Here is a 16,620-nt window from a genome sequence, read left to right on the forward strand (position 1 = left end):
AGAGAGAAGCAATGATGCAATAATGGCAACAACAGATTACATATTGCCCGACCGTTACCAGAAGTTTATGCACTCAGTTATACTCTATTTAGTTCTAACGTTTCAGTGCATTGAGCTCATTTCCGTGCACATGCCTCATAAGGCTAAAGGATAATAAGCAGTAGCAATACAAAGTAGAGTGTCAATTAAGAATCATGTAACTTAATGGAGTCAGTGGAATTGCATCTTATCGTCTTATTGGAATGTAATATGCAAATAATAGATACCTACTTTTGCGTAATGACAATCTCACGTCAAATGTAAATGTCCATGGCGATAGTAGGGTGTGCCAACAAATTTACCATGTAAATTTACGGATTAAACATAAGTCAACTGCGAGCGGTCAACTTCGACTAATGTCACGTTGACATTCCGTTAATATATTCCATGCGATTAACATAATTGCAGATCTCTTGATGTTACACATCAGCAAGTTGGTTCCTTTCTACTTCTTTAATTTTTAACATAACTTTAATCTCATTTTTAAGGAAACTTATTTTTAATGTTAATTTCAGTCTGAAATATGCAGGATTGGAAATTAAGAATTACAAATACTTTTTATTGCTTGTTTAGAGAAATAAAGCAAAGTTATTTAACCTTAGATACTGTAAAGTTTTTTTAAATAATTTTTCAAAGATAAAAATGTTATTTATAAAAATTAATCTTAAAACTTCTCTCTGAATTTTTAATTCGGATTTTAATAATAAAAAATATAATAAAGTGGAACTCCATTTATAACCGAACATGTCAGACAAGACATTCTGATAATGTATGATTCGGATAATAGAGGTTCACTAACTCTTTGTTCTATTAATAATGAATATGAACTTGTTCTTATAAATGGAGTGCAGAGATATAAATGGAATTATACTATAAAATATTAAGAATTAAGAGAAATTGCTCTCTATATATTTTTTAAAGTGGATCTCTCATTTTGAAGAGTGAAAGTTGAACCAATCTTGAAAAAGAGTAGTTCAAATTTCAATCTTTAAAAGTGAGATTTTACTCTTTAGTTTAGACAGCTTAGACAGTTCATTCTTAAAAGTTTTAAAGAGTACACAAATATTTCATATTGAACGTCTGCCTATTCAAAAAGAGGATAACCATTATCTGAAGCGAAATAGATATACCTATATACTATATAAGTTTTATTTTCTTCTGATAAAATTTTTTTTTAATTTCTGAGATAATAACTTTATTTAAAAAACAATATAAGGCTCCACAGATAAACTCAAGACAATAATGATAATGTAAGGAAATGTATAATAATACACACACACATATATTAAAAATTTTAACACATTATTTTTTATTTCTACGGATGGCTATTAATATTTTTACATTGAAGAGAACTCAATACTAGGGTCAAAACATATATATTTAAAATGTTAACATATATATTATTACGCACGAATATTGTGTTGCTTACATAAGCATTTCCTTACATTGTCATTGTTATTTAAAAAATTGATTCTTAAAAAATTTCCTCAATTTTAATTCGAGTTTTAATACTTGAAATATCAGAAACCAAGAAGTTCTGTAAATACTTCATCCAAATATTCGCTTATCTGAAGAACTGAAGAAAAGAATAGCTATTGTTTTCGCTCGGAACAAAACGGACGTAGTTGTAGTTCCTAAACCGATACCAGCTCTAACATCTAAGCTGCACGTACATAGCGAGCATCGCGATATATTTACGCAAACGGGGAGACCAAGGAGGAACGGTGGCAACGGTCCAGCAGACACGGCGTTATACAGAAATAGATTTCGGCGGCGATGCAACGGCTGCCCACGAACGAGCAGCGTCGTTCAAGCCGACATCAGAGACAAAACCCAGTATCGTGTGGACCAGTTCCCGAGAAAAACCGGAAAAGTCAATCCCGGCGAGGTGTCCCACATGAACGTGAGTGTCGATATTCGTTCCATTGAGTGCAACCCCCGGTGCATCTTCCGCCTCTTGGACTTCCGTAACGATATTCAGTACAGCGCTGACGCCATTTATAACTGATAACATAATTTCACACATTTTGGATGATTAAAAAATGTAAAATTGCATAGCAAAGAATGATTTTTTTCGATAATGAATGTTCTGAACAAAACACCGTTAATAGAGTAGCATCGTTGGCCAATTGTTGGCCACTGTTGGCCGAAGATCTCAGTGCTTTATCGACGTGATCCACAAAACGTAACGTTACGATAGGTCGGCTGTCGTAGATACGGATTGTCTAAATCGGAGCTCGCATGGTGCATCGACTTGGAGTGCGCACAGCGCGTGCATTTAACTTCGTTCTTAGAGCACAATATCGATAGCAGTAGCAACTCAATAGTGTTCATTTTCTAATTTAAGAGATGAGTCAAATTACTTTATATCTTTTGAGAATTGAATAGAGAACACCTTCGACGCAATCGCGTTGTAAAAGGCAACGATATAATAATATTATTCTTGTTTGTTTTTAAAAAGCATAAATAATTTTATTCCTAAAGACACATGAACAAAAATATAATTCGAAATTTGGTTGTTAAGCGCGCGACTTTTAATTATGATAATATATAATAAGTATTCAACAAATTTACGTAAATGTTTTTATGGGAACAAAGAAGAGACTCTTAAATTTGTGATTCTTCAAATTTCAACCGCTAAATATTTCGATTTAATTAGAGAATACGAAAATTCGCATCTCGAGATAATTATTTATTGCACGGCGTCTAAAATCCACGTCGTTGCTTCGCAATTTGCTAGTCTCGTAGCATCGTATTCGCGTAGGCATCCTATCCTATGCGGGTACCAGCGACTATTGGAATAACGTAACGAAAGATAAAGCAGGACCCATTTCTCACACTACTGCTATACGGAAAGTTAGACTTGCGAATTAGCGTGTGCGTGTTATCTGTAACTTGTAACTCTATACTCCCACCGTGACAGTTACTTCCGGTTCGAGATCCCTTTCCGGATTGTGTCTCTCGCTAACCATTGTCTAATTATTCTGTAATTATATAATATCGCGCATCGTTGCTGGAAGTGTGACGAAAGCATAAAAGGATCTTAAGATTGCATCTGGTGGTCTAGCAACTAAGCCATCTAAACTCCAAACGTGAATAAAATGCGCGACGTGTCTGCGCGTGAAAGAAGTTCGCGAACAGAAATTCTCCGGGATAAACTAGAAGTTGGATGATTTCCAGCTTGCACAGTCGTATGCAATCTCAACGAGAAATAGTTTTGCGCTCGATTTACATTTCGGGTTCTTCCTTTTATCCTGTCACGTTTTGAGATGAAATACTTAGATAAAAGAGATTTAAGTAAAAAAAAGATTTAACAATAAATAAATTGAATAAATAATACATGCTGCATATGATTTAATTTCATTAAATAAATTAAATTGTTTCTCTCTTTCGACAAACTCTGAATGTTGCCATAAAGTCTTAATGAGAAAATTATAAATTATAATTTCCGTATATATCTTCATGGTTTTGTTGCGGATTTTCTTGTCGTGTAAAATAGAAATAAAAATAGAAAAAAGTCCTTGCTACAAGAAGAACAGAAGAGTGAACGTTCTAAAGATACGATCGAATCTAATTCAAGAAACTAATTCTCGTCTCGTCGCGGCTCTCGAGCGAAAGCTTTTCACTGCGCGGCTACGTTTATTTCCGCTGTCTCGTTAACGTCATATGGATATCTTCAATTAATCGACAAGCTACTGCGATCCAATAAAATGATAATAAGACGAGTGGATAGAGAACTAGTGATACTCTGTAATAATAGATAAACAAGATATGTCAAGAATTTCTGGATACGTCAGATATTTCCGATTTATTTAGGTCATCCGCTCTTTCATCAATTACGTTCTCCATCTAAAGCTGTGATCTAAAATATCTCGAAATCAAATTCAATTATGTTTGATACTTCGAATAGGAAGAAAAATATTATCGTCGGTGTCACCCACGCCGTGAAAAAATGTCGCTCGGCACGCGGCTCGGCTTTATATATAGACGCGGAACACGATCGCAAAAATAGATCCGGATGGTCCAGCTTCCGGCGATGGAGCATCGTTCTGACGTCACGCTTTCCCGCGACGATGCCCACTTGTACAATCTCGATTATACGACGCTGAAATTATTTAGGCTTCGGACTCGCAAACCCAAGGTGCGATGACATCAATTCACATTTGGCACAAGTTATGGCAGTTGGAAACTGCCAGCTCTTCGAAGTCGCTCAGACTTTTGATACTTCACGGTTTAACGAAGCGTTGTTGTTTCCGCGCTGAATATGATTACCACTGCTAGATGTAACTTTATCTAAACTTAACTGTAACTGTAATAATTTTATGATATATAGTATCTTATATATAAAACAATTTTACAATTTTAAATAGACTTTCATGTGAGAGATCGTTATAAGTGCAACATTTGAATAATAAGCATGACGGAGATGCACCAATGCCTCTTACGTGTTTCTAAAACAAATCATTATGATTCTTAAAAAGGAAAATAATAACGTTTTATTGTTATTGCATAGAACACGGGAGCTGAAAAATGGCGACCAATGGCCATATCGAATCCATCCACCAAGTTGCGAATGGCAAGATCCATGCCCCATTGGGTCATGGTAGGTTTCTTTTAATTTTAATTTTTAATTTTATAACTCTTATAGAAAATAAAAAAAGATGCTTATATATATTTGTCAAAATAATTAATTATTTTATTTAATCTTACTCTCTAAAGTTTTTGCTATTTTACTCTAAAAGTTTCAGAGAGTACCATTAATCTGTTTATACATCGATACATATTATTGATCTCGAAAGTGAACACATTTCTTCGATAAAAAAAAAAGGCGCAGCAGCAGCAAGCAGAGCAGCAACGTCGGCCCCCGACGCCTCCGAAAATCCCTCCACCGTCGCTCTCCGGGGACTGTGGAGATCCCGACTACGAGATCATCGAGTTTCCGACCCGACCGCAAGCCCAGAAACCCTCGATGCCCCAATCGAATGCTGGTAAGTGCGCCCTGTGCGGCACCGAGAACGTGTTCGCGCGTTGCGACACGTGCAACGAGAACTTCTGCGAGGCCTGCGACGACATGAACCACAAGCATCCGAAACGGAAGGGCCACGTCCGTAGAAGGATCCTAACCGCCAACGCAAGCAGAAGCAAACCGCCACTCCCACCGAAGGGAGAGAACCTGTTGAATCCTCCACCAGTGCCACCACCGCGGAGGAATCGCAAGACCTCTCAGGTAGGCTGCGTCCTGGCCTGAAACTCTCGACCCGCTTGTGAATCTTCTTCCAGGCACCGACGTCAATCGTCGATCGTCTTCGATGTGTCCCCATAGCGTCTGTACGTCCAAGAATTCGGGATCACTCGAGCTCGATGGAGATCAGGTCGCGACTGTACGACCAATGAATTTTCGCGATCAAGTGTCTATTTCTTGATGACGTTTGTGCAAGATTGGATCAGTGACTAACTCCGAGAGCAGTTTATCGCCAAATCCGACCTCGTCTCCGTCGCGCTCCGAGTGCTCACGGAGTCGAATCGCTGAATATTGACTCTCTTCCGACGTTGTTGATTAAAACGATGTAGCTTTTACTTGAAACATCACACCGAGGCGTTCTTAAGTGTTACTGCCCTTGCGAGCTTTAAATGATCGTTGATATTGTTCTAAATCCAGATTCTATTTAACGTTTAGATTTTATTGTACATATTGTCGTTGCTTTTTAATACACCATGTTACCGCAAGACACTGATGCCGTATTCACTGAACCCGTTCTCTCTTCCAGTTCTGTTGCTGATGTAATGACGCGGAAATGACGAACGTAGCGCGTCGGCGCCTTCGTAATGCTGGGCATTTGTCGTATCGTGTAATCGAATCGTTTTTACCGCGAACGATATCTATGGAGTGGTGAATATGGCAGGCTACGGTGAACACGGTGAACACGCGATCATTCTCGCACACGATTATAATTTTCTCTATCGGCATCTCTATCGGTAGCGTACCGTTACAGGTACCATCATGACTTATTTTTACACTCGGTGTACTCCGCCTTCTTTTCAGCATAGGACTATCCATCCAGCTGTTTGAATCCGCCACACTCAGAGTGACACAGATAACTTTTTTAATGACATGTTATTATTTTTAAGATTTTTAATATTCTTGTTTTTAATATTCTTGACGCACATTGATGAGAAATAAGTTTATTCTGCATATTTATTTATTTATTTATTTTCAAATCTATGTTGTTTTTTTAGAAGAATGTTTCTAAGGAGAGCTTTAATATATTCGCCGCAGTCGTGATTATTTAAACTTTTTTTTCAATAACAATATTAATACAGTTTTACAAACGAACATCTTCTCGACAACATATTCCGAGTGTTGTTCTCTCCTTACATCTACAATATGTAATTAAGTTAAAATTTCGCGCTTACAATTAGGCTAAATCAGCGCTAATCAAAGGATCTGCGCAACTTTCTATGCTCGACAAGGTGGGGAGCTTGAAGCGCAATTTTTCCAATGCAAAACCATCGCTGGACTCGAACGCGAGAGTGTCAAAATCTACGAATACTTTAAACACGTCTTCCAACGATGCTTCAATATCAGGAACAGACAAAATGACTACTCTACAGGTAAGACCAGTTATAATATTATACAAAATTATTTATTAAAGATCAAATGGCTTCATTTTAACAGAATTGACTCTGAGAGATATCTAAGATTATGAAATATATTAAAGTAAATAAAGAAGCTCTCAAAAACTGTAATCTTTATTAAATGGACAAGACAAAATACTAAGTATTTATAAATTTAATTATTTATTAAATCTCGAAGTTAACTTACTTTTGTTCATTAAAATAAATTATGTATTCGTGAAATTATCTTTATTTCTGACAAGTTTTATTTTTTTGCTACTATTTTATCATTGTGATGAGTCCATTTATTAAATTTTTGACAATTTTATTCTTTATTTTAAAAACTGAAATAAAAAACTGGACCGATTATGAATTTTTAGGAGAGATATAGAAAATACCAAGAGGTGATGAGGGCTCAAGATGCGAACAGGCGACGACATCCATCCGCTGATACGAGGGACACTTTAAGCGGAAGACCACTCAGCGTAGGCAGTCCAAAACCGGCACCGCCACTTCCGCCTCCGCCGCCACCTAGAACTATGATACAATCAGCCAGCGTTTGCGACTTGACCGCTGCTCATATGTGGAATTCATCAGGAATGCATCAGGTATTTTGAATGTGTTCTTAAACAAATGTGAAATTTCATTAATTATTAATTTGACCGTTATTAGATTTTTAGTCTTCATTTATCTTCCAAACTTTCAAAAAGAAGAATTAAACTAAAAATCTGACGCCCGCAGAAAGATTCGTGATAAATAATATTATTTCAGGCCCAATCAATGGCACATCTCGGACCTGGCGGCATGCCGATGATGTGGTACCCACCGGTTAACTCCTGGGATGTATCGATGGGAGGTTCCAATCTGAGCCTGCATCATCCAAGCATGTGGGGATATCCCATGGGCTATCCGTCAACACAAATGCTACCTTCGCATTATCCGGGATCTCTTTCTAGAGGGCACAGTCCAGTCAGAAGCGTTAAGTCCAGAAGATCGAGACCGGCGTCTCCATCTCCTAGTCTGAAATCCAGGAAGTCTTACGCTTCAAGATCGCGATCGAGGAGGTCGCCCGGGTCACCATCGGATGCGAGTTCTGAGAACTCCGACGAGTCCGATATAGACGATAGACTTTCCCGTGGATCCAGAAGTAGACGCGGCAGCGTTCCCAGAAGCATACGACAACGAAGCTATAACGACGAAGATACTAGAAGTCTCATGTCCAGAGGTCGACGAGAGTAAGTGGGAAAATTCTATAATAGATAAAAATAATTTTTCTCGATAATTTAAAATTTTGAATGTTTAAATTAATATTATAAAAATTAGCTTTATGAATAATATCGAAATTTAGGAAACATTTTCACAAAATTTTGTGAATAAATATATATATATATATATTATATATAAAAATATTAATTTTTAATTAACTATATTTGATCATTGTAATCGTTTTTATAATATTTTATATAATGTTTTATTTCAAAACTTAGCAGTTAATACTATAATCGGTTTTTATTACAAAACCGTCTTAATTAATATTTTAAGACGCTAATAGATTCTGTAATTAATTTATGACATCTTAAAACTATACTTGAGATAGTTTTAAATATAGGAATGTACGAGTATCAATCTATCTTTTTTGGGAACAATGAATGATTTTATAGAATTTTAATTTTTGTGAAATATAAATTTAATTTTGTCAGTATTTAAATACGTATATTTCATTCGCGATCATATTTACATGTCAATGATTGATTTTTTAGAAGATTAATGACCGAGGAGAAAGTGATGAATGCCGAAGACCAATGGTCTGAAAGTCCGTCCAGTAAACGATATTCGACATCCTCGAGAAGCTATGATGAATTTCAAAAGAGCAACACTATCTCTTCTGGACGACGTTACGATCACGATGATCGTTCGGTTTCCAAAATGGATCCTCGACTGGATCGCGTTCAGAATGGAACTTATCGCGATCGCCGAAGGCGAAGTATCGACGACGAGTCCTCTGATCGAAAAGTTAATACGCCGAACCGAGCACGAGTTACGAGCTCATCTGACGATCATTTCGAAAGGGTGGAGAACGCTTTGAAAAGGGCGTCATCCCTTCGAAGGGACATAATGTTGGATGATCTGGAACGATCTTCTCATCGCGATTCTCGTAGATCGTCCTTTGACAGCGATGGTCAGATTAAGAAGACACCTTCTCGAGAAGTAACCTCCCCGAAAAGAACACCTAGAGAAAAAACGCGTCTTCTGGAAAAACAGTCTTCTCAAGGAGGACACTCGGATCGCGCAAATAAGGACGAGGTTGAATCACATTTAACAAGAAAAGAGCAACAAAGGCGTGATATCTCACGAGAGCGCGAACTCGTCACGAAAAGAGAGTCGTTCCAGCAAAAGGATTTCGATGATTTAGACCAAACTTCCAACAAACGAAGTTCCGGAAAATCTTCTTTCGAATCCGACAATCAAAGTGTCAGAAAAACGCCCTCTAAAGAAATACCGATAAGGAAGGAGAGGGACAAGGAAGATTCAACCTTACCTGAAACAATAAGTAATCTTCAAGTTACGGACCGTCAGCGATCGATTGATAAAGACCGTCAGTCGAAGGATTTGATACGAACTGCCGAAGCTCAACAGACGAGACAGGACAGTACTGAGACGAAGCAGCAGCAAACGCGAACGTCTCAATCTCAGAAGGAACCAAAGACAGAAAAGAGAGACACGGTTGGAAGTACAAATGCATCATCCAAGAAAATCGCATCCGATGAGACAGTCGTGATGGAAATTCCGAAAGAGGAATGGGCTTGCGAGCATTGCACCTTCATCAACAAGATCAACGATCGCGTCTGCGTGGTTTGCTGCAAAACGAAGAGTAGCGCTTTGCCACCAAGCATCTTGAACGATGACCCCTCCGTGGCCGAGCCAATTGAGCCGCGAGCACCAAAAAATGAGATATCAAATAACGTCGGCGATCCCAATCACAATCTCGAGAAGCGGACCAAGAAGATCTCCAACAGCGAAGAGAGCGGCGACAGCGGATCCGTTAAGAATAAAGGTAGACCGAAGCGTAAAATCAGCTTTTCCTTCGGTACCAAGTTGTCCAAGTGACGTCACGCGTGACGCTTCCATTTTATGTGATGCTCACCCGCGTATTCCTGTCCAGAAATGCGGATGACCCGGATTACATTTGTACACGTCTCTCTTTCTTTTTTTTTCACTCTCTCTCTCTCTCTCTCTCTCTCTCTCTCTCTCTCTCTCTATCTCTCTTTTTTTTATTTTTACGTAAAACGGTAGTCACTAGCCGTACAACTGGTTGTTCTTCACCTTCGATGTATTCCCTTGGATGAATAATAAAGAGACATGGAAATTGTTTTTCGTACAACGCTACCAACGGCACCAAATGCATAGTCGTATTTGAAATTCGGCCATCTTCTGTTCATGTCTGAGGCGTTATATTATTCATTCAAGCGATGCGACGGTTTCAAGCACGAGCGTGCATTTGGCATATGTTCCTTTATTCCGGGATAGACCATCGATGGAAGTCACTGCCAAAGCATTTGGCTCGACGACGCTAAAAACGCGTCAACGTCAAAAGATTTATTCATTATAAATTGAAAGAAATTATATTGCAGTAAAGTTTTAGTTAAAATTTATTTCTTTTAAAATCATCCGTCAAAATCGATTTTGCATATTAGTTTATTGATATCAAATATTAATACATTATCATATTACTTACTAGTATATTAATACTTAATATTATTTGTGATAATTACAAATAGCATGCCATACATTAGATACACAATATGTTTATTTGTATCGGTACAAACCTAATAGATTGGCAAATTAACAGATTTTTTAATTAATGGTACTAATAGAAAAAAGTATATATATGAGCAATATAATACCAATACTTTTATCTTATCTATATATCAAAATTTTTCAGCAGTATTTATTTACTTTTCGATTTTATTTTTTCTTTTTGTTGGTAGAAATGATAAAAATGTCATTAATGTATATTTTAGGTTGACCTTGAAAATGATACGATACACAAAAATATTCTATTGGAAACGCGATATTCAGTATCGATCGATTTTATATCTCCATAAACATATAATTTAACTATAGCGTAAAATAATTCGCAATCACACTGAATCATAAGGCAAATTTATGATTTTCAGAAGCGATTGCTCCAGACAATGATTCTCTCGTAGAGAACTCTGAAACTACGATCACAGCTTTGCAAGCAAAAGAAGCGTCGTTGAAATCGACATCGCCAGTCGATGGGAATTTGTCCTCAGAAGCATCATCCTCGGTGTTAACATCTTCTTCGGTTGCGAATACTTCCAAGGCAGACAATACGAACACGATGTCGGATGAGGAAAAGATTCGAGGGAAACTTTTGAAGAGCCATTCGGTATCTACGGGAACGTCTCCTCCACCGCAGAGCATCTCGACTCAAGTAAGAATTGTTTGAGTGAGATATTAATTATGTTTGTGAAATATTCTACAAACAAATATGGGCGAAAATATTACTTAAACAGAAGATTAGCTGAAAATAAATTTTGCATTAAAATATTTTAGACTTACGACTATCTCCCTGCAAAAGGGACTCTCAGAAGATCCGCGTCGACAACTTCGAAGAGTTACTCATATTACGATGATAGCGATGGTGAGGTGAGCGAAAATTTGCGAATAAATTAAAACATAATTAAATATTAAATAAAAACAATCGGAAACTCTACAATCAAAAAATTATCTATAAAATATTTTTTAGTAAGAAATAAGATGTTTTGCATCTTTCGCGTTGATACGTGATCGACCACGGTCTTTGTGCGTTCTAATAAAGGAACAAGACGAAGCATTTGTTTCAGGAACAAGCCGGATTCGTAAATAGTCCCGACTTATATCCGCGAGCTTTGCAAGAACAGTATCTTCAGCAATTGATAACCGATCACCGAAGCAGAGAGCGGACCAGAAGAAACTCCATCGACTCGTCCCACCTTTATTATCGTTCCAGGGTAAACTCGCTTACGAACTCAAGCCTGACGAATTTTTCGTTGTACACCTCGTCATCCTCAATCTAACTGTTGCGATAATTAGCCTCGGTGTGAGCGTAGGCAGGATGATATTTTAATTTTTTTTAGCATTCTCCAACCGCTTAATAGATCGCTTATGTATATTTATTATGCTTATTTGCGTAATACATTTACAGCTGCTGCTACTTCTGGTATATTAATTTAAACACGCGCTTTAACAGCATATTAAAGATAATCTACGGTGGAACCCACCACAATTGTGATCAGTTCCATATCAAGTAACATCGTCCACTGACTGTGCAATTTCATGCTTTTGCCAATTTTTAATGAGACGATCGTTGATGGCAATGTACTTTTACTGGTTTCAGGAACCTAGCCAATCAAGATACACAGAGGCAGGTTCCAGTACAAGTCAAACAGTCTCCACGTTGACTCGTCAAGGATTGGAGATAGTGGAGCTTCTACGGGAAGCCGAGAAGCAGGGATTCACAACCGACGACGTTCAAGTCGCTTTGGCGCAAGGCGCACCGAATCCTATCGAGTGGCTTCAGACGCAGTGGCCGCATCTGGTGGAGACTGTGCAGGTTTTGGTGACCACGCAAGGCAAAGAATTGAAGCAGAACAGCATCGGTGTGCTCTCACCGGCCGAGGCGAAAGAGGCCCTACGATCAGTCAAGGGCGATATGTGGAATGCAGTTGCGATAGCTATTCAACGCAGGCAGCAGAAAGTGCGTGCGAGGAAAAATTTAAATATTTAAAATCTTTAATGAGATTACTTTGATCATTATTAATTTGTCGTCCTTTCGATCGGCAGTGCGAACAGATCATGGCAAAGGGAAATTTTGCGCTCACAGACGTTATCAGAGCTCTCGATAATAACGCTGGTATCGAAGATGCCACTCTGCTTGAACTGCAGAAGAATCAGCTCAAGCCCTTTTTAATGAGGATCTGGGGTCCTCCGGTCGGGGTGGAAAACGAGGAGGCTGCACCGCATGAAGGTCAGTGAAGGTTTGATATACGCCAATTATGATAATTTCATAATATTTTCCAATATTTCAATATTTAAGTATTTAATATTTAAAAAAAAATATGTTAATATTATTTTATAGTAAATATCATTTTTATATATTCTGTTATTATTTAATATTTATAGAGTTTAAAAGTATATAGATGTCTATTCTTTCCATTTTATATGCAATCTGAAATATGAAATTTTACTAATCAATATTACTTACGATGTACTACAATTTACTATTAGAACTGCTTGTATTTTCCTATATGCAATAGAAAAATATATATAAGAGAAAATTAATAGTGAAAGATTAAATATTTTAAATTAACAAGAATAAAGACTCTTGAAATTGAAATAACAAAATTAAAATAGGATTAATGAGTTTAGCCCGACTTGTCTTAACTCACATTTGAGGGCTAATAAGATTAATCTTTCTTAATATTATTTTATCAAATGTAACTATTTAGTACATTATCGTTTGCGCTAGACTTATTAGCACTCTATTCTAAATTTGTATTTATTTTATTGCATTATTATATACCGGCACATTTATAAAAGAATCACAAAGGACTTAATATATTCGAGGAATAAATAAAGATCATCGATATGCGCCGATTTTTCTTTTTGCCGCAGACGCAACGGGTGCGGTCGGTGGTGGGACGGGGGTTGGTTCCACGAAACAAGTTTCGAATGTGTCCGATACGGAAGCGCAGAAGCAGGTAATGTCACCAATTGTTGATCATTTCGTGGCGTTGCAAGCCGACTTTCAAAAGCAACTGGCAGCCCTGAGAGAACTGACCGATAACTGGCGACACGAGAAAGATCCCCCGAATAAATTGGGTAATAATAAGTCTGATAATCTGTACGACCACTCTGATGAGCCCACTGTTCTAATCGATGCAAATCTGGTCCCAAGGGCCGTACAAGCGCTCGACGTAGCGGAGCCAAGCAATCTTACGATCACGCGACAAGAACAGACGACCGTAGATTCGCGGGATGACTCAAAGTACTCGTTGACTACGAAACCAGCAGAAGGCTTGGACCAAGCAGATGCCGCGTTGCCTATAGAAATTCCCGCATCCACAGTCGATGATCTCGCGAAGACAAGTGTAATGGACTCCTCGAAAATTGACAACGCCGATGATTCAATTGGAGAATCATCGACGACTGATGCCGACAAAAGTGTTATGCAAATTACTAAATCCAATCTGCTAAAATTCGATGATCAGAAGAACGATGAAGTGAAACAAACCGCGCGGTTGCACGAAGAGACGAGAGAAACGTGTGCTGACACCTCGCCTACATCGATCGATGAAACTGCAGTGACGGAAGTTACGAATTTACCGGAGGAACAGGAAAGATTATTGCCAAATAACGCCGGAGTTGAAGTATCCTCATCACACAGAACTCCTGCGCTTGACACAACGAATAATACGGAACCGGGTCAGCCCTCTTCTACACGCCAGGAAACTTTGAGTGGTCCTGAATTACCTTCTGATATAGCAAGACAGAGCACCGCGATGGGGAACAGCGAATCACTCGTCGAAGTTGGGAAGTCTATAGAATTGAGCGAAGCACTTCGTATCTCTTTCCCAAATTCGAATGTTCCCCAACGAGCCGATATATTGCCGCAGCATGCATCGCGGGACGAATCCTCAATCGCGGATACGGCGAACGTGACGGAGAAAGTATACGCGAGCGCATCCGAAAGGGATCTTTCCGCACGGGAGCAATCTGATCAGCGTGTCATAAAGGAAATCCCCACGCAGAATGACGAGCCGCACAACGTAGCGGTGGAAGCTCTGCTGTCTGCCGTGAAATCACTGCCGGAACAGTTTTTGACGCCTTTCATAACAGCGATGCAAATGCTGTCGCCCGGGAAAGATGATGTCAACGTAACTTCCGATGTGCAACTTATGAACCAGTTAAATACTTTACACAGCATGAAAATTGATGACCGTAAAGTTGACGTGTTTGAGGCCGAAATCACTGGCAGGACGAACATTAACGCTCTTCAGAAGTCAACGGTAACAGATGTTCCTCCAAGAATTGATGCTAAGCAGACGCCCGTTTCCGCAGCCGTGCTTGAAAACGAAACTGGATCGCAGTCGCTTTCGGAAAAGGGTCAAGAAGGTAAACATTTGGAAAAAAGTCCCAGAAAATTGAAAAGCAACAAGATTATCGATAAGGAAATCGCAAGATCTAAGGTTCCGGAATCTCGGATGGTGAAGTCTCGGTCGAGCGTTCCAGACATTAAGCAACAACACCAGGATGTCAGATCGGTAGGTACAGACACGGGCGAGTCTAACATTTCACAAACTAACATTGCAACGGATCTGACGTTTTTCGATTCGGTGGATGTAATGGACAAAGACACTCCTGAAGAATCTCGGGTCATGAATGAGGCGGTAACATCGAATGTAGAAATAGCTGAAGCGTCACAAACGGACGTCGTCGGGGAAATATATTTACGTAAGAATTCTTTAGAGATAGTCGACGTGTCTGCAAGAAGTAATAATCAAGGAGAATCTGTCAGAGATGAAACCGTATCGAAGGCAAGATCAGCTGAGGAAACACATTCAGGTGAATTATCGAGTTTTCACGTGCAACCGCTAATAATATCTTCAACGCATGATCAATTTGTCATTCAAAAATCTCTCGAGTTTACATCCGATAATAGCTCGACTGACGCATCATCGTCATCAAAGGAAGCAGAAAGCCCTTCCGAAAAAACATCTCATGAAAAGCTTCTCGTTGATAATACGGACATTGATTCACTCCTAAAAAATAACTTGTTACGGGACGAAAGTTCATTAGCTTCTATAAACAATTTTAACGTGGAAAAATCTGCTTCTCAATCAATAACGGAAATAAATGTTTTACCAGAAGAATCGATCGTTCATAATTCTAACGCTGATCATTCGACTGTTTCACATGAAATAATAATGAACGTGACTAATACGGCAAATAAACAGGATATTAACAAATCGGACGAGCGACAATTGAACGATTCATCTCATGCGTATGTTTCAACATCAGCTTCATCAACCTCGTCTACTTTATCTCTCGCAAAAGTAAATTCATCTGATCATTCTCTCGACATTAAATCACCGCTCGTCGAAGTATTCGATAATCAAGGAACGACATTGCGTCATGATAAAAATGATACAAAGCCGATCGTTTCGAAAAATGCGGTGCACGTTTCGGAAAAAGTAGAACAGACAATTTCGGTCACATATCACACTCCCGCGAGCGACGATAAAAATGAAACTACGTTGAAAGAAAACGTGCCTGTTGAGCAAAATACGACCAATAATTTATCCATTACTCAATCGCGAACCATTGAAAGTACAGTACCACCATTAACACACTCGCACGCTGTCATAGAAATGAATTTAAATAATCTATGTAATCAAGAGAAGGAAATTACATTTGTCTTGGCAAAATCTGACAATTTAATGATTGAACAGACCTCAGATGTTCAATCTTTAACAGATTCACGCGATATTATAAATCAAGATCAATTATTTAATTCGACAAAAAATCAAGAATTAATTACACTTCCACATAATCACATAGCACGTACAAAAATAATATCACCCTCCTTATCAAAAAATAATCTTGATGTTAATACTTATCCTAAAAATATTTCACATCTTGAAATACCAAACAACTTTAATGATCTCAAGACTTCAAAAGATATTAAAATTCCAGAAAATAGTAAAACAGTATCTATTCCTGAAATTTCAAAATCTATTGATAACAATTCTGTTGCAAATAGTAATAAACTTCCCGACGAAAATGTACATAGTCAATTAGGTGAATTATCAAATAATAATAATGACGTACCAGATAACACGTCTCCTCGATCTATCGAACATGTTCTTTCTTTAGAATTGAAAAAAAATATTTCGCATC

At 38.2% G+C, this 16,620-nt stretch overlaps 1 protein-coding gene across 1 annotated transcript in view; it reads left to right on the forward strand.

Moving 5' to 3' along the window:
* Positions 1-1,870: 1,870 nt before the first annotated feature.
* The window catches only part of LOC108755377, a 22,097-nt gene continuing 7,347 nt past the window's right edge, over positions 1,871-16,620 (forward strand). Inside the window, exons 1-13 of the mRNA XM_018498318.1 lie at positions 1,871-1,942; positions 4,553-4,642; positions 4,868-5,266; positions 6,460-6,651; positions 7,035-7,262; positions 7,426-7,889; positions 8,415-9,709; positions 10,833-11,113; positions 11,236-11,328; positions 11,526-11,672; positions 12,059-12,418; positions 12,505-12,688; positions 13,336-16,570. Of these exons, the coding sequence (XP_018353820.1) occupies positions 1,937-1,942; positions 4,553-4,642; positions 4,868-5,266; positions 6,460-6,651; positions 7,035-7,262; positions 7,426-7,889; positions 8,415-9,709; positions 10,833-11,113; positions 11,236-11,328; positions 11,526-11,672; positions 12,059-12,418; positions 12,505-12,688; positions 13,336-16,570 (6,974 nt within the window). The 5' untranslated portion in view covers positions 1,871-1,936. The remainder of the gene's footprint in view (positions 1,943-4,552; positions 4,643-4,867; positions 5,267-6,459; positions 6,652-7,034; positions 7,263-7,425; positions 7,890-8,414; positions 9,710-10,832; positions 11,114-11,235; positions 11,329-11,525; positions 11,673-12,058; positions 12,419-12,504; positions 12,689-13,335; positions 16,571-16,620) is intronic.

Source organism: Trachymyrmex septentrionalis, unplaced genomic scaffold, assembly GCF_001594115.1.
Source record: "Trachymyrmex septentrionalis isolate Tsep2-gDNA-1 unplaced genomic scaffold, Tsep1.0 scaffold87, whole genome shotgun sequence".
NCBI classification, from domain to species: Eukaryota; Metazoa; Arthropoda; class Insecta; order Hymenoptera; family Formicidae; genus Trachymyrmex; species Trachymyrmex septentrionalis.